The following is a 19,227-nucleotide window of genomic DNA, read 5'->3' on the forward strand; positions in this document are numbered from 1 at the left end:
TGCCCTGGGCACAACCACCCCACAGGAACTGGAGTGGGATGGGATGAGAGAGGCAGCTGGGCCTTGACTTATGCAACTGAGAAGATGGGAAGTTTTCACCAGTCTTGTGATTTAGACAAAACCTTAGAATATTATAACTAGTAATATGTCTCCGTTCTTCAGTTCCTTGCATTGCTTAAACTGAGCATGAAAACTATATCATTAGTCCATTTTACAAGGTAGTAGAGATGCTAACAGCTGATTTCATCCCTCACGATGGACCTCCAGATGCTTGAGATTATGGGTATAATCCCTGCAGAGCTCTTCAAGAGCTAATGATGAGAAAAAGTCACTTCCCAGAGAATAAACAACCTCACATCTGACCCTCTGGGGGTGCTTCTGCTGTTCCATGATTTTAACAGAAGCCCATGATCACAGCAGTTGAGGTGAATTTACCACGTGGAATGAATGATCAACACATGGTCAACAACAAATATATTCAAAAGAGAAACCTAACCTAAATGGTGATTCTCAATCTGCACAAAAGTTACTGCTTAAGTAAACATAAAGGAAACATGCAAAAGTAAATGCTGATTTATTTTTTACTCTTAAGACATTGAAAATAAAGCACTTTTAGCTGAATTACCTGGGTAGTGGTAAGGGGGATCACAAAGCAATACTGCTCCAACACCTTCTCGTACTTTAACCTCATGACGTTCCTCAGGTGGAAAGGGATCCAGAACTAGTTTTAAAGAAAGCAAGGGGAGAAGAACAGGGATTTTAACTACTGTAACTATTTATTGTTATCATTATTTTCACTCCTGTAGAGATTACTATAGAAATACATGAATACATGGGAGATAGAAACTTGCTGACCCCTAATAACAATTTTACTTATTTGTCATCACCAAATGAAATTTTTTACATTATTTTTGTCATCATAATTATAAATGCCAGGGGAAAAAAAGAAGTAATGCAGACTTTGTCCCTAAGAGTAGTGAGGTTTAAAATATTCTAGTGAGTTTTAAGGCACTGGATCTAAAAAGTATGTACAGTATTATGAGATGAACTAATTGATGAAGTATATGATAGAATGTGGGTTTTGTTCCACAGTTTCAGTAAATTTGTCAGAAAAACAAAATTATAGCTGGTCAATACTATTGAACTCTTCTAAATGGTTGCTGACATTTTTCAATCAGTTTATGCATAAGCAAAAGAAAAAAACACTAAAGATCAGACATTTTCTATATTAGTTTTAGCAACTCTATTCAGTTCTCTAAAAACAGTGATTGTAAAAAGAAATGTCTTTTATAGGTGGTCATTAAAAAGGAGAAACAGTATAAAGAAGAATGAAAGTAGGCTTTTAAAAAAACAGATATTTATCAGTTTCCAGCTATCTCTTCACTATTCCTTACCTCTTTACCTTATTCCAGTTTACATATTGAAACACTGTATATTAGGGTTCTGTTCAGCACACTATCAACATTCAGCTCATGCAGCCAGTGAGCTAGTAGGCAGAAAACATGCCTCAGACTGTTTTGGTTCCATTTCTTCATCTATCAGTTTTATTGGTTTATTTTTTTTAATCCTATTGAATATTCAGGACTGACATGACTGAAGCCTGTTTTTGGTATAAATAAATATCCCACAAATGGAATGTTCATGTTTTCTCCATTAAAACAAAGTAACGACCTGGCATTCAATTTTTTTTCTAGAAGATACACTGGGTAAATACAGAGTAAGACTATATCAATGATGATATGTTCCATCAGCTTATTATAGCTTCTGTCTTTCCCTAATATTTGTGGTCCCACAGTCTCACAAGTACTATCAGAAAACTGAAATTTATGTCTGATCTTCTACAGCAAGGACTTACGGAGGGGCACCAAACCCTTAGTGTCAGGACACTCAGGGCTTTGTGAATGGACCCAGTTAGAGTGGGTTCCCTTTTTTTGGGATTCCTTTTTCTGCCTTCTGATAATAAAATACATCTGGGGAGAAGGTAACTTAAGGCAAAATAAAAAAAAAATCCCAAATATTGTCTTAAGTTCATAAAATTTTGCTTTAGTCTTCATTTAGTACATCAGTTTTTTTACAATTCATGTATTTGATGATATGCAGGTCTTCATAATACTAGTTCATGACTGTCAGAAATTGACAGAAATTTCCCCCAGCAGGGTTTATTCATTTTAGCCTAGGAGTCAGGGCATATTTTAGTAGCAAGTGCTGTGCCATCCTCCTGCAATTGTGTTTGCACTGCACCTCATCACCATATGCCCTCACTCAAGTCTTTCTTCTGTGACTATCTGCCCTCAGGTCCTACTATGATTTTAAAAGAGTCTGGACATTATTATCTCCAGACCTGGCTCCATGAGTCTCTTCAATTAATAATTTAACAGTAATTCACTGGGCAGGCTATGTTATGTCAGCTGAATGCTAAAGAATATAAAATGCTTACAAACTTATTTTGTGTCTATCTCTGCAGACTAAGGCACCTCAGATACTGATTTTGCAGATTAATACAGATACAGCACATGTTAGCAGAATACACTGCAGTGTAGAAACATTGGGCATTCCTAGACAACCACAGTTTCTCTGTATTCTGACATAAACAATAGCTTACATCCAAACTTCAGAGTGGCTTCACTGCTTCTGACAGTTCCAAAGACGTTCGACACGACACAGACATATTTTCCAGTATCCCTTGATTTCTCTGGATTAGCAATAACAAGTCTGCCTCCCACCATACTGTAGCGCTCCTTTGTTAAATCAATATCCCAGTTGTTCAGTTTCCACCTATTTAGAAAGAAAAGCCAGATGTAAGATTTGGTCCCCAAAAGCAAACCTGGTAAGAAATACGATGTGAAAAATAACTCATAAATTATGACAAATTATGTAGGAAGTTATTAATATTCTTCTATACAAGTTTTAAGTTCTCCTTCAGCAAGAGGCATAGATTTGAACTCCAGAGGTCTTTTAAACATAACAGTGTCAGTTCTTCCTTCTTACAGATGTGACATAGTTTGTTAAAACATAGTGGCTGGCCAAGCAGTAAGAGATGCTTGAGCTCTCTGGGAATCAATTAGCCAGTCACCAAGCACACAGATTTTAAACCTATCTCAAGTAAATATCCAAGGCCAGACAGGATAAAAATGTACTTCCTCTACACTTCTAAAGTATAGAGTAATGAGAGATTTTTGTAAACCTGCTGCAGAAAATGAAAATGTTTTATAAAATATTATATGCCAGTAAAGTCAGTGCAAAACTGTGGCATGCTTCATATAAGATCTACTTACTACTACTTCAGTAAGATGCTGGACACTCTTCCCTTAATTATGGTAAAACCCCACAGTCAATTCACTGAACTACTGCAATTTTCACTTGAAGGATTAAGACAGAAACTGGCAGCCCAGTTCTGACTGATTTCTACTCATTCTAAGAAATGTTACAAAACACAGACTGGGTACCAGTACTCATGTTTTATATTCGTGTTTATTACTGTGTCCACAAGAGGGAACCCGTAACCTTAGAAAGGAACTGCGTGGTTCCTAGGCACAAAGATGCAACTTTAATACATTTAAAGATCTTAAAATTATTTCTGCATAAATATGTACCAAAATATGCAGAGTTCTCATTTGGACGTGGAACTTGCAATCATCATAGAAAGAAACAATAGTAAGAGTGGAATGAACACACGCACACATCACTTCAGCCCTGTGAGACATACTTTATGTCTCTATTAGAAAAAATAAATATATCCTCTGTTCAGAAATATCTAGGTATAAATGTCCTGAGGACAGGTCATCCTGCAATGGAAATGGCAGGAAGGAGTTATTTGCTTCCAAGATAGAAGAATTTTGGCTCAATAACTGTTAGAGGGCTGAGACAAAGATAACATATGGAGGTATACTAAAAATAATGTGTCAGAAAATAAGAAAAGTGTCCTTGTTCTGTACTGCAAGTATCATTACATCACCTATCAGTGCTAAATGTCATTGCAATGCAATTCTTTGAGAGTGATTTTGCTAGTTCAGACTTTGCTGAGCCCACAACAGATAAATAAGAATGTCAAAATTTATTTAGTCTGTAATCACCTATGGATGGTGTGTTTACAGTCTTGTAGACAGGGTTGGGGGAGTCTCTGGACCAACTGGAAGGGATGGGGAAGAACCTCAAAGGGTCTCAAATCTTAGCATTTGTAATCTCTCCACACTTTACAAGCATGGCAAAAGGAGGTAAGTGTAATAAAATGTCATATAGCAGGATCATATTCAAATGGTGGTTTTGTACAGGTAGACAACCTGCTAGCATATTTTTTTAAGTGGCAATGAAGATGAAATAAGATGTAATACCACAGTTGACCGCAATACTGTGATAGATTTAAAAGAATAGCCAACAGACTTGATTGCTTTTTTCTGTTCCAGAAACCAGTGTGGGAACACACGTGAGTACTGGGGTTAGGTCATAGGGCAATTTACTGAAATGAATTGGAATTCAAAATGTAAGGAATTCTCAGAGCATTGAGCCTCTAAACCAAAACTTAAAATTAAGCACAGTTGAGACAGGTTTAGCTTCAGAGTTTAAAATATAGAAAAAAATAAAAACTCTTAGGGTGCAGCAATGTGAATTTGTGTGTCAGAACAGGATTGGCTAAGAAAGGTCACACTGTAATTAAATGAAATTTCTTAATATTGGTTTAATTACGTAAATATCTTTGTTGGCAGTATTTTATTGGTTAATAAATCCTTAAAGAACCCTATAAACATAGGTCTTGTGACTTCTGAGCCATGCTATGAACTGCAGGACAAACTTACCCTTTCCTTTCTGCCTGTGTAAAAGATTAAAAAAAATAAACCGCACTTTCTAAAGCAACTCAGAAGTCCTGGTCCTGTCTCTGTGCTTCATTCAGAAAAAGAAAAAGATCCCCACAAAAAAATGTAACTTGGCAGCAATAAACTAATGGGTAATTTACTGAAATGGATCTCTTTTGCTGGCAAGATATTGTGTCCGTCTTTAGTACAATGAAAGCAGTTTTCTGCCTATGATCAGGTTGTAATTTAGTCACAGTCTTAATACTGATAATCTTAAGTACATTTTATACTCTTTACACAATGAGCAGATAATGGCTGACAAACTCATATGAATGCACTACAAAGCACAGCTTTCTATAATAATATAATTATTGTACAAGAAGTCATCTGAGAATCTGTATTAAAACTAGTTGAAATGTGTTTTCAGAAAGAAGTTTTTCATGTCTTCAGTAGCATAGCTGACACATTCTTGATCACTGCTCTGCAACACTTTGGATGCAAATTAACATAGGATGTAGAATATCCAGATTCAACTCCTTTCAAAGCAAAATAGAATTTTAAAAGCCATTCTGAATCAAAAAAGAACAAAAACGCAAATCTCAGGCAACTTCAGCCTAAGCAGGAAAGATAGCCTCTCAATTTTTTTTAAAAGGTCACTTTTTTTTTTTCTTTTAATTTTCCTATGGATCAGTATTTCCTTCAAAAGCTGAAAACATTTAAAACAATATGCTGTTTTTAATGCTGATTAGACATTTTGTTAAATCAAATCAAGGTTGAGTCTTACTCAAAAATTGTGTATCTCCCCATTTTTTCCCACCTTGAAGACTTCACTCCAATCTTCTAAGATGGTCAATCGTTTAATAACACAATCTGAAATAGCTGCTGAATAAAATATGCAAGATCTGAAAATCAAATCAGGAGATGTTACCTGTAAGTAGGCAGAGGAACTGCTCGAGCTCTGCAGTTCATTGAAACTTGTCCATCTGAAGATTCTTCTGGATAGATGGTATCAATAGGTTGCTCCTCAAAAACAGGTCCGTAACCTTTGTTTCCTTCCTCTGTGTGGTGAGCTAGAAAGTTCGTTCAGAAGACATCGTTATGCACAAGGAGTTAGGCCCCGCCCTCTCCATGGCGTTAGCCAATCACAGCTGTACCAAAGTTACTTAAGCCGGCGTTTGCCGAGAAATAAAGGCATTTCACCGTCGACTGTATCAGTGTAGCGAGTGATTTGTCCGGTGACTGGGATAGTAAGTGTGTGTGTGTGTTCGCCGTGGCCCACTCTAACCAGGTCGCCACTTGCCTTCGTTTCTCCCCCAACGAAGGCAACATAGTGGCGCCGAAACCCGGGATCGCCCTCAGGTGTTCGGGTGGGGGAATAGCCCCCAATACACGCGGCTGAGGGCGATCGGGTGACGGAACTCGCGCTGGAAGAGGTGGGCGGTCGAGGCAGCTGGATCTGACCCCGACGGTGAGGACGCTCACGTACCGCCAAGAAATGGATGCGCTTGGCAAGGTAGTTTCCCAATTGCATAGGCAATGTGGCATCCAATGCAAATCAATGGATTTTGTTTACGTAATCATGCAGTTGTTAAAATCGAGGGCGATAGACCGTACCGCAGACACCCTGCATTCAGGGTGCTGGAGGGAGTGTACTAACGCCTGCGCTAACAACGTGATTGTCTCCAGCTCTGGTAAACGTTTGGAGAGCTGGGGAGGAGTTGTGAGGACTCTGGAGGGAGCGTGGTTAAAACGGGAAACTTGGAGAGTGGCCCGAGACCATTTGGAAATCACACCGAAAGTGGAGGTGGCCGCCACTCAGACTGCGTCTGGTGATCGTGCGGGGTCGAAAACTGACAACCGCTCGCGGCCCCAGTCCCTTATCTCAACCCCCAATCCTGCTACTAATCGGTCGCCAGACTGCAAGAAAATGTGTGAGCCTCGGGGCATCTTTAAAGAGGCGAGCCCTGAAGAAGTTTTTAGAAAACCGCTGCTCTACGCGTCACAAGATGGCGCCGAGCCTGAGGGCGAGGGGCGGGGCCAAGAGCTTTTTCGCGCCTCACACACGGGCAGTGACGAACATGGGGGGAGGGGTGCGGACAACGAAAGGGAGGAGAGCCCAAGAGCCAACCAGCGAGCTCACCCCAAGATACTCCCCTCAGAGGAGGAGAACTCCCCCAAAGAAGGACAGAGAAGGGGAGGGGGAAAAGAAAGGCAGAGCTCGGACAAAAGTCACCGGTGGCCGGAAGCTCCTTATCACTCCACTTCCTCCGACTCGGATAGCGACTTTGGGTGGGCCGAGCAAACATCACGGCACGAGCGGTGGGGAAAGCAAAGACACACAAAACTATACATATCCAGTATAGAATCGGAATCTGATTCTGATAGAAATAAAGCGCCAGCCGTTCCCATCAAACATACTGGCTTACTCACACCGCGCACAGACAAAAGGGGCCCACCGGAACCAGGAAGTGAAAGTCCCGGGGCGCCGAAATATTGTTAGCCATTCAGAGAACTCAGGGACGTTGCTTTCTTTAACATTATAGGTTTGAGGAACCAAAATTGGGTGAATTAGTTCGGTGAAAAGCATTTCATTGTTGAATTGAAATTGTGTGGTTTTCTAAAATACTTATCCCTTACCACTTTTCAAAATTCAGTAAAGGTTGGGTTTTAAAATATAATAGGAAAAAACATTTTGCCTAGTCTAATATCTCAGCCCTGGTCAGGTGGGAATATTAGCTAAGCAAAGAACGTTTGCCATCAAAACCTCCTCAGTCTCTTTCAATTGTGGCCAGATTGGAATTGACTGACAAGGGGAGAAAATTATAAAGATGGGATTGTAAAATATCAGGAATAGTGGTTTTCACCAAACTAAGGGAATTCAAATGCATGTTTTCGTCTGTTGTGGTTTAAAAAAAAAAACAAAATAAAACAAAAAAAAAACACAGGGAAAAGAAGGGGGGAGAAAGACAGGAGATTTGCTCCAAGGCATCTGGGCATCGAACCAGCCAGTCACAGAAGAAGAACATCTAGCTCCCATCCACGCAGCAGTCCCTCCACCAGCTTCTTCTCGCACCAGGACTGCGGGCGCTCCTCCTGGAGGGGCACCAGGTCCCCATCCAGCAGTCCAGGCAGGAGTGTGCCCACACATGCGAGAATTCCTCTGCCAGTGCCCTGGTGCGCGGACTCAGCTGCAGGTAACAAGCAAGAGAAGACATGGCAGAAACAGCTGAAGAACATTCTGATATTCCAGCTGTTGTTCCTTTATCGGAGTATGAAACAGCAGAACAGGAGAAGATGGAAGCCCAACGAATGAAAGATGCTGAAGCAATGAGAGAACAAACCTCAGAGGAAGAGAGAGCAGAAAAGTTAGAGGAGACCCTGAGGATGGAGTAAGGATCTGAAGGGCTGGTACATGCAGTTGCTGTTACCGTTGTGGAAGAAGAAAGGGTGGTGAGCAGCATTGAGGAGAGATCACCATCATGGATATCTGCTGCTCTGACAGAGTGCATTGAGCAGGCAAGAGAAGAGAAAGAAATTCAGAAAGCAGCCGAACTGGGTGTTACTGTGGAGGATGCACTGCTAAGACAGTGCCAGAGACTAGAAAGAATGTAAGTGATGACACCACAGCAAGTGAACTGGAGCTAACCTCTGAAGCAGTGACTGCTCTGGAGACAGCAGAAGCTTCCTGCGCTAAAGAAACGATGGAAGCTAGTTGTAACGGGCAGAGAGTACGCGGCAGTAAAATATGATGATGTCATCAAGTGGTACCCATTAAAATCCATAAAGCCTGTGCTGTCTAACAAAATTGATAAAACTAATGAGATCTCTGAGTTTCTTTTGACAGGTTCGCAGCTGTGATCCATCTCATCAGCCTCGTGTTCCATCTTCGTGCTTTGGTGTTCTGTTGTTGCCAAACCCGCTTCATCGGCCAAGCAAAGAACTCGAAGACAAGCTCCAACGTCACGGCCAAAAGCTCCAACAATTAAATCAGTTCGATTCCCCTGTTTACCCAACAGCCCTAGTTTACCACCCATGTGTTCACCCTAGTGGGACCAGTTGCAGTTGTTGTACCCGCGTTAATGTTTGGTCCCTGTTTCATTGTTAGCCTGGATAAGTTATAACCAAGTTGCGATTGCATTTAGACGTTTAAAATAGTTCGCGTGTTGTTACTAATATGTTTCACGAGTTGTTACTAACACCAGTTTAGCACAGCTGCGAAGGCTTAATCGGTCATGGAGAGGGGGGAAATGTGGTGAGCTGGAAAGTTCGTTCAGAAGACACCGTTATGCACGAGGAGTTAGGCCCCGCCCTCTCCATGGCGTTAGCCAATCACAACTGTACCAAAGTTACTTAAGCCGGCGTTTGCCGAGAAATAAAGGCATTTCACCGTCGACTGTATCAGTGTAGCGAGTGATTTGTCCGGTGACTGGGATAGTAAGTGTGTGTGTGTGTTCGCCGTGGCCCACTCTAACCAGGTCGCCACTTGCCTTCGTTTCTCCCCCAACGAAGGCAACACCTCTGAAAACAGAATAGAGTTTCAAAGTAATCCCTTTTTAACTAGCAGTCAAACTGAATTTGCATCACACATTCAAGAATCAAAATGTGAAGGCAAAACAGTGAGTCACCTGAACTTATATTCTGTGCTTCAGCAAAACTGAAGCAGTATGGGTAACAAAAATGTTGTCTGTCCTTCACTGCCTCCTGAGAACCAAAGTAGCTCACCCTTTGTACCTCTAATACTACCTTGTGTGCCTTCTCTGATGAATTTAATTATTTGTCACTGTTTAGGCCAAATCCAGAGATAATTAGCAACTGAAGATTTGTCCCTTAGAAATACAGCGAAACCAACTTACTTCACAGAGAACAAAAAATTCTGATCCAAAAGACCCACATTCAAAACAACTACACATAGTTATTCCTGTTCTTATAGCCTAATCATCTCCAATGATTTTATGTATTTAGAAAGAATCTTTACTACATCAGACAAAAAAACCCCTTCTGTTGGGTATTAAAGCCGAAAATTACATTGCTTCCAGATCACACCTTTCTTTCCTTTTAAGCTGAGGTATGTATTAGCTTCTACACTTCAAAATGTAATTTTAAAAAGGCCCTACACTGAAAATATTTTCAGTTTGCAAAGTCTAAGACTCAAAGGTAAATAAATATAAAACAGGTTTGAACACAAATTGTATTTCCAAATCTTTGTCCTTCATTTGTGGATGCTGTTGTAAAGTTGGTAGGGTTTGCCCACCCCTGCTGCACTCCCTTCTCCTTTATCTCCTCCAAACATACAAAGTTGCTCTCTGGGGTCTAAGAAGCAAGACTAAGAGCAAAGGTGGAATGTTCTGGGGAAATTCTTCTCAGTAAATCCACAATGTAACTGGGTTTTTTTCTCTGTGAAAATGTCAAATATGCATTCTAGGTACAGAATGACTCTGTGAGGAGGGAGTGCATGCTCCACATAGATAAAATTTTGAGACAACAGTTTTCTAATTCTCACAAGTGTCTGCTGAGACTGAAGTAACAGTATGGACACTTGTAGGCAAATTCATGGGAGAACAAAGGAGTACATGACTGCTAACAAGTTCACTTTCCATTCAAGATCAGAGCCTTGCTCCTAATCTTAGAGATACCAGAGACTTGTAAGAATATTTTAATACATGGGAAACAAGCAAAACAAACACAGTTTTAACTAATAAGGTCTTCAGAGATGGCTGAATAATTTAACTCAATAGCAATAGTTAACGATGGAATGATTTTCAAAAGCAATGGTTAAGGATGGAAAAATTCTAACATTTTGGAATAGTTTCTGTTCTGCCTATAGATATTTGGTACATCTTGTAATTTTGAAAATCTTTTCAGATTAGTAAATTTGTCATGTAAAAGATGAATGTTCTTAAATCAAATTATGACTTTGTACTCATGCCCTTAAAAGTGCTGGTTGGTCATAAAACATTTTTGACTAAATCAGACAGTTTTCAGGAAACCTATAAAAGAAGAGCCTCTCTATATACCAGGAATATATAAGGAATGTGAATTATACAAGTGTAAAAATACCAAATATACATAAAAACACTCTTTCTGCAGATATATTTTTTATTTTTTCTGAATTCCCTATGTCCCTATGGACACTGGATTACTGGATTACAACACTAGAAGAAGACTGTTTGCAGATAAAAAACAAGTTCCCTTTTGACTTCAAATCTGGGGTTGAAAAGTCACCGTTTCCCTTGAGGACAGGAGCAGGTATAGAAGATATTGTTATGCTCTGAGATATATGGTCAGGCAACTTAATTTTTAAAAAAGAATTACAGCAATTTCAGGATTATAAACCACACCATTTTGACTAAAATTTTGGTCCGAAGTGCGGCTTATAATCAGCTGCAGCTTATAATCGTGAAATTGCTGTAATGTAATGAGAATTCTGTCAAAGAAGCAAAGAAGAGCAGCTAGAAAGGCAAAGCTTTTGAAAAATAATCTGCCTTCTTTCACATTTTGAAGCACAATACAATATAAAAATCTACTCAGTTAGACCAAAAGAAGAACTAATTTCAGACTGAATAGGCAAGATTCACATACTTGCTCAGAGACTGGAATGACTAAGCCAGAAATCTGATGACATGTTCTGTGCAGTTTCTCAAATATGAATACAGAATAACAACAGCTTCTAGCAGCAAATAGCCATATCATATGCAGCTGACTCTTCACCTTAGCACTCAAATGATGTTACAGAGCACTTAGGCTTTTCAGAGCATGCATTTTTAATGCTGCTAGAACTATTAATTATACTGAGTGAATGCCTGCTTCTCACACCTATCAAATGTGCTTTATAAAGGCATTTCTGCTGCAATCTATTATGAATCCGGTTTCAGGTGTCTTTCTGAGCAGAATAGGATGTGCACACTGAATTTCAGGTATGGAAAACAATAAACTTTACATTCTCAACCACGAGGTGAGCATGGACCGGTGATATGAAACAGCAAATGGGAGAAAAGAGAAAGAGGCTGTGAAAAGATCTGCAAAAAATGTTCACACTTTATGTGAAGTACCATGACTGTGTGACAAAGTTTGGAGAGTGACAAAGGGAAGACTAAGAGTACAAGGAAAAGAAAGAGCTCACTGAAGTTGTGCCTACATGAAAAACAGAAGTAGAGAAAGAAGAAGAAAATGGATCTATTAGGCAAACTGAGGATGCAATGAAGAGCACAGATCCTATGTTTGAGTCCTGCTTTAGACAAGAGGATGGGCCATCTGACCTCCCAAACAGTGTCTTATGTTTTGGGTAAATTTCTTGCTATCATCTGACTATTAGAGGCATTCTTCAGTAAATTCTGAAAACAACATCCAGACCTTTAAATAGTGCTAAAAATATTAGGAAGTCTGTGCAAAGGTCAAGAAAATATTTTCTCACCTGATGAGATTACAGACTCTGTATAAGAATCTTTCCCTCTGGAAGGTGGCCCTGTCATCTGTTGTCTACGTGACATTTCCTAATGAGCCTTCTTCTTTTCTTTCTGCTTCCTGTACACCTATCTATTTCCTTGGCACTTAACATTGCCAAAAGTGGCTGCCCGAGACAGTGGTTGGGTGTGAGTATTGATCTATCCCAAAGTGTTGTATCTAGTTACATATTTTAACATGAGAGATGGACAAAGATCTGTTGACATGGTGCATGGCTGGATTAACCTTGAGTGCTAAAGAATGCAAAATGTAAGAGCCTTGGAGCCATTCATTATCAGTTCAACTAAGTTATCAGGCTCTGCATTAGCCTTGCAAGACCAGACACCCTTTGATATATAGAAGGAAATCTTGTACATTTTTCAATATGTCAGGGAAATGAGGACCCTCTCGTGTCTGAGAAGCTCATTCTCAGAAACAAGATAGTCTGGGAATGAGAGAAAGTATCTCAACTAGGCATGCAAAAACATAAACAGGGCGCTTCCACATTTCTGAGCACTGTGATCACCAAACACATTATGATTATTTATTTACGAATTTCAGACACAGAAGTAGCAGGAAATGGTCTTCTAAGATCCAAGCAGGGACAAGACAGAGAAGGTAAACAGGTACTAAGTATATCCATCCACTTCATTTATTTTGGAAGAAAATTATTATCTCTCGATGGAAAATGTGAATAATTCTGTACGCTGTGATAAAAAGCTTTAAATAATCTAGATCCTAGCCCTCAGTTCAGAAATACCTTTTTGAACCTACTGTTCTGGAAAATGTCCAAGCATTAATAATTTAAGGTTTGTGGGCTAGATTGTTTTCTTTACTTCTCTAAGTCATGTGGGAAAAGTTGTACTTGGCATTCATAGGAAGCTTATGTGCTGAAGCAGTAATGTGTTCATGTTGAAAAAATTCATAATGTAGCATCACCGTGATGGAGAAGAGAGGGGTACATCATAAGTGTTAGTCATCTACATGCTAAAGGGAAATAATTTTCTGAGAGCCAGTCAACACTCAAACAGAAAATGAAACCACTCCAGCACTCCCACTTCATATTATATGAAAAACTAAGATTGTCTTTGGGAAGGCTGCCTCTGTTTTTCTGGACCCAAGGGAGCAAGAAAATCTGTTTCCTATGTGCCAGTGAGGACATTGAAGAGCTGCATAGTTAAGGATGTATTTTCTGCTTCAAACAAATTTCAAGTATGAAAAGCTCTAGCCCCTGGCAGAGCACAGTTTCTCCACTAGTGTCTAACAGGGTACAGTTTTCTTGTCTTCTCATACTGCCAAGAGGAACTTCAGCCAATACCAATTATTTTATTTTAAACATATTCCCATTTGTCTATTCAATATTTAAATTTTTAGGTGGTTCTTCTTTAAAAGTCTAAGTGCTACTTCAAAAGTGACTGAAGAATCTAACATGTTGATCCCAAGGAAATCCAGTGATGGGCAAATTAAGGATGAAGCCAAAGTGCAGTATTTATTCTGCACAATCTCCCCACACAAGCCTTCCTGATGCAGATGAAATACCAGCAACACACTCAGAAATTCAGCATGCTGCCTAACAGCATCCCCAGGTACTCATCAAAACAACTGCCTTGCATTGAGAGGGTCTGCTTCTTACTGGGCTTTCTTGCTTTACCAGCCTTCTCTGAAGTTTCTAGTGATTTTTTTGAAAATTTGGTTGCCGAATAAGAAGAAGGGCTTTTGACATTTTTAACCCTGGACCATTATTTCATTTTGCACAATTCAGAATAGTTTACTAGAGTGACAAGCTGCCTCCTAAGGCATGATCTGACTCAGATGCTGTCTGGCTTTGCGCTACCAAATCCCAAAGTAAAAAGCAGAACAGTTTTATGAGAAAGAAATTAACAGAGGGACATTTTCCACTATTGATCCCTTTCAAACCCAAATGTAATCTACTCTTCATTAAGCACAATAAAATCCAGGGACTTTGCAGTTTTGATTAGTCTTTTAGAAGAACAAAACAAGCTGTAGCTGAAAAACAGTCTTAATTCTTTTGGTGATAGATTAGTATTAGTGATGATACATTTTAGTTCACTGATTTATATGGGAAGTTACAGCTGACAGAAAAATTTGAAATTCAGACTTAGCAACAGGACATGAATCTAATGGGGAGTCAAAGGCAACTTGGAAGTGCATTGGAGAAATGTCAGGGGGAAGTGGAGAAGAGTCAAATATTATCAGAAATAGGCATGAAATATTTTTTTTGGCAGTGGACTGACAATCACTGACATGTTCCCTGAGGAGTGATTTGCTGTTCTCATTTGCTTTGCACTACTCAAAGCGCACATTGAAAAGCAACCCTTGTAACAACTGTCTGTTCTATCAGTAAGTTGAAGACCAAATTATTTATGCCTTTTTCACCAGTTTATATCTGCAAGACTACATTTCAAGCACTAATTTACCTGGAAAATAAATACTGCTCCTGTCTCATTGCAGAAGATGATCTCTGCCTATAACTCTAATGCACTGTTTCATAAAATCTTTGCTTCCCTTCAGTTAAGTAAGTACACATTCATCAGTGATGAAAAATGGCCAGTCAATGCAACATATCTATATTTGTGCCTTTGATTAACACAAAATAGAACTTGCTAAAAAATCAAGGTGTTTGCTCCGAAGAAAACTCTAAATTTCTAAAAACATACATATTTCACATTGGAAATAATTTTAGAATTCCCTGCAGTGAGAAAAAAAAATAATTTGAAAACGAATAAAACCCCTCAGCTTTTAGAGTCTCAGAATAACTGCCATCACTTCAGGCCCAATTCTGAACATCTCAAGTCAGTGCAACTTCAGGTTGCTCCTTCTGTTCCCCAAATACTTCTTAGCTGTTAAAATCTGAAAGTTCTCAATGCTCGGTCAAATACATGAATTCTGAATACTTTGAGGTTTCTTGGCTGCTATCTTTGAACCTGGGGACACCCATAGGGTGAGACATCTCAAACCACAATGTATCTGCAAGCTATCAGCTTCCTGCGTCCAGAGCAGTTAATACATTAGTGGTCTGTTTAGGAAACATGTTTACAAAAGCCTAGACTACAGAGTCACAGACAAGTTTGCCAAAGGCAATTTACAGAGTAGAGTCACCTAGAACTGTGGATCCAGCACAACAGAAGGCAAGAGGAGACAAACATACTTTCAGACAAAGTGTGTTTTGCTAAAAGGTGCTAAAACAACTTCTTAAATACCCTGCTTTCAATATCTGCTTCCAGTTAACTTGGTTCTCCACCCTGGAACTTGGTCTGTCTTGCGATTTAAATAAGAGCTCATGATCTGTACTCAAAAACCATCCCCAGTTTAGACATCCTCCATTGCTGTTGACACTGCCAGCATTCCCCTTGGTAACATCACGTGTGGAAGAACATCTCCTAGAACTTCACTTAATAACACTACTTGTGTTCCTTCTTTGCCTTTACTATCTTCCATTTTTTAACCACGCTGAGTATACTTCCAAGCAACCTGTTATATTTCATCTTGGTTATGGTAGATACATATTTTCTGGATACAATGGCATTTTCATTGCCAAGAAATATATTAAAAAGGAAAATTTGCTAAGACTAACTGCCAGCAGCTCTCACATCCATTTGAAATCAGAAATCCTCCAGCAAGATCCAAATGCTGGGACTGAGTAAAGACTGCAACAGCAGATTTACATAACCTAGATGGGCACCATAAACCCTAGAAGACAGAAGCACATTTTCTCTCCACTCAAAAGGTTATTTAATGATTTATGTGAAGTAGAGCAGATCCAGGAGCAGAGAGCGCATGCACTACTCAAGCTTTGCAGTAACACACTGGCAGTAACAAACATCCTTTGATTATATAAAACTTGGAATCTTCCACATTGGAAGGTGGTGTCATGCCTTTAGAGATGGCCACAGGTCTTAACTTTGGCTTTTGACGAAAAGTGCAAGCATGTATTTATTCCATACCAGAAGATAAGTTAGGAAATTTCTTTGAACAATAGCAGCACTATTAGAACCTGCCTTGGATTCACAATCCTCCACACCAATGGCTCCTATCTTGTTGTGGGAATCTAAGACTGCCAAGTACAATCCAGTGAGGGATCAAACGAACCTTGCTATGACAGTATCAATGTGTACTCACACTGCACACAGTGGCATGATAGCCTAATTTGCTCTTCCTATGTCACTTAGTTGTGGCCCTCACAGCACACAACCTTCCAATGACTTTCCCAGGCACTTGCCAGCAGCTACCTTCTGGTGCCAAGGTTTTTTTAGCTAATGGGCACAACAGTGATGTGCAGAATACACAATAGCATTAATAATTCAATCTTGCCTGTCAAGAAATTACCTGAACATTTGTTCTCCTTGATTGACTCACCCCTTTTACCAACCAGTGTCCAGCACTTGTTTGGTTACTGTACTGATTTTTTTGTTTGATGCCAACAAGTCAGAGCAAAATTACATGTGTAACATTACTGATAACACTTCACAGTCTTTTTTTTATTATTATTTTTATTCTCTTAGGAAAAACCCAGTATTGAATGAAAGTGATGAGTTGAAAGTTTTAATTTTGGTGCTATCAGCAAGCCTCATATTTTAACAAAGAAAAAAAGCTCTTGAAACACATGGCAAATATATTTTGAAGGTATTGATTTTTGTTAGGCATCAGTAAATCCTCCATCGAACTCAGACATGGAGTAAAGAACAGCATTCAAAACCATAGAATAAAATAATGTTCCTGCTACACCAGAAATCATTCCTGTGAGCGCTGGACTAATTTCTTAAAGGCTATGAGCTTAAATCACAGCATAAATCAGATATTTTGACTCAATAATAAGGAATAGGGTCTCATGGTAGTGAAATTGAAGCAATGCCTGAAATGATATCACAGATCAAGCAAGTCTGTGGCCCTGAAAGTAGGGAAGGCTCTAAAGCCTACCTTGAAATTAACCAAAACATTAGTATACAATCTTTGCACTTTTCAAACATTGGTTATTTTGTGCATGCTCTGTTTACGCTAACAGTAAAATTCATCTCAGCAACTAAAACACAGCATTCATTTACATTGGCACAGAAATCTGAAACAAGCTTTACAAATCTCAAAGCTGTTTGGAACAGTTGGAATTTGGCCTTTTCACAGACCTCCCTCTATATCTTAAAATGGAGCTAAAATTCCAATTGCAAACATTTCCCTAAATGTAGATGGTAGAAATATGACTCCAGAATATTTTATTATTTATGGTCCCACCTCTATTTATGAAAAATGGTATAATTTTTAATACAAAAATTAAGTCAGAACATGCAGAACTATCCCACTGTATTATGAAAATTACCATTACACTGGGCTACTCGAAAATTATGAATTCAAGATGGTGCCAATAATACAGAATTTTCTTTTTCATTATTCTAAATAATGTTGATCATCTGTGCACAATAGACAATTTATATACTTTCTATTAGCTACAGAAAGATTTCATTCTATGTATCAAATTAGACGACGCCAAATTTAAAGACCAGATCTGCCTTTTTTTCACAATTTCTATTACGGCAGCCATTCTAATAAATATGCTTCCTACCAGTTTCATTATTCACATTTAGTAATTTGTTGTATCTGCACAAATAAATTAAAGCCCTACAAACATTCTACTTGTCCTTGAAACATATTAAACTTACAACAGTTACTTTAATGAATTAACACAGAAGATCATCTTACCTGTCAGCGAGTAGACAAAACAGGGTGTAATAAGATGATAGATGAAAAACCAAATGGTTATCTTCTGTTCTGCCATTATCTCAAAAGGAATTGTGTACTGCAACGCCATCATTCAGAGAACTAAAAATGCCTGTTACAGAGAAAGACGAGAGAGTGAATAATTCTGACACAAGGCTTTATCTCATATCATATTTTGCCTGGTAGATTATGTGACTAAACTGAATACTTAAGAGTTAATATAGGAGAGAATCTTTTGAATAATAAATGCATCATCAGAATTTCTGGATCAAATTAATTATCTCTATTATTCAGAGAGCACTCTATTTCAGAATACTGAGATTTTCTGGTGATAGTATAACATGGTAAATGTTAGAACTGAACATTCTTTTTTGCTCTTCTCTTCTGCATTCTATCCTTCATCTCAGTAAATACTACATTTCCATTCATGACTTGAAAGTCTGTAAAAAGAAGACTACAGTGAAACTGAAGTACATGCATCTCTTTCAGATTCATTTTGTCTGGTATATCACTATTTTAAACTTTCAATATACAATTGATGGTCCCTGACAAAGGTAGTTTTATTTTCATGAGTTTTCCTTTTAAATACTGAATATAATCATTATTGTAATGTTGTTTTCAAAGGTGTCTCTTTTCCATACGGGAGAAACTCCACCTCTATATATAATAAACCAAGCTAAAAAGCATGCAGCTTCTTTTGAATATTCTAAGATTTTTCAGATACTTCTGTAAGATTTGTTACTACTTTCAATCAGAATATATCACTAGTGTTCTGTTTCTTGCTGGGGACTGTTATCTATTTCTTGAGGGAAACGTGTAATCATGTTCACAATGTGCAATTGTCTAGGTTTTTGTGATGGATTTCTTGTCATGAATATATAAATACATAGTTTACATCCATCCCACCTTGCTCTTGCTCCGTGATCAGTTCCACTCTAGCACTCGTTAAGAACTTTAAGCAAGGCTTCCAGCTTATCACTGACAGAATGCTGTATCTCAGGCACATGCTGATACCATCCAGTCCACTCAGTATATTAATTTTGTTACTATTTCATTATAAAATATACTTATACATACTTAAACACTCTTCAGTAATATGCATCCCAAAACATGGTGCATGCCAAAAAGGAAGACTTGTAGATTAGGGAGATAGTTTAGTGGTAGACGTGGGCAGTTCTGGGTTAGCAGCTGGACTCAATGATCTCAAGATGTCTTTTCCAACCTAAATGATTCTATGATTCTAATAATGCATTGTCACTCTTTTCAA

The 19,227-nt window shown here is 38.7% G+C and overlaps 1 protein-coding gene across 1 annotated transcript in view; it reads right to left on the reverse strand.

The window, feature by feature from the left end:
• Positions 1–19,227, reverse strand: part of CNTN1 (contactin 1) — a 217,568-nt gene that overhangs the window by 59,023 nt on the left and 139,318 nt on the right. The window contains exons 3-6 of the mRNA XM_033057359.2: positions 17,943–18,072; positions 5,719–5,860; positions 2,603–2,775; positions 626–721 (exon numbers count right to left, since the gene is read on the reverse strand). Coding sequence (XP_032913250.1) covers positions 626–721; positions 2,603–2,775; positions 5,719–5,860; positions 17,943–18,054 — 523 coding nt within the window. The 5' untranslated portion in view covers positions 18,055–18,072. The remainder of the gene's footprint in view (positions 1–625; positions 722–2,602; positions 2,776–5,718; positions 5,861–17,942; positions 18,073–19,227) is intronic.

Source organism: Catharus ustulatus, chromosome 4 (assembly GCF_009819885.2).
Source record: "Catharus ustulatus isolate bCatUst1 chromosome 4, bCatUst1.pri.v2, whole genome shotgun sequence".
Taxonomy (NCBI): domain Eukaryota; kingdom Metazoa; phylum Chordata; class Aves; order Passeriformes; family Turdidae; genus Catharus; species Catharus ustulatus.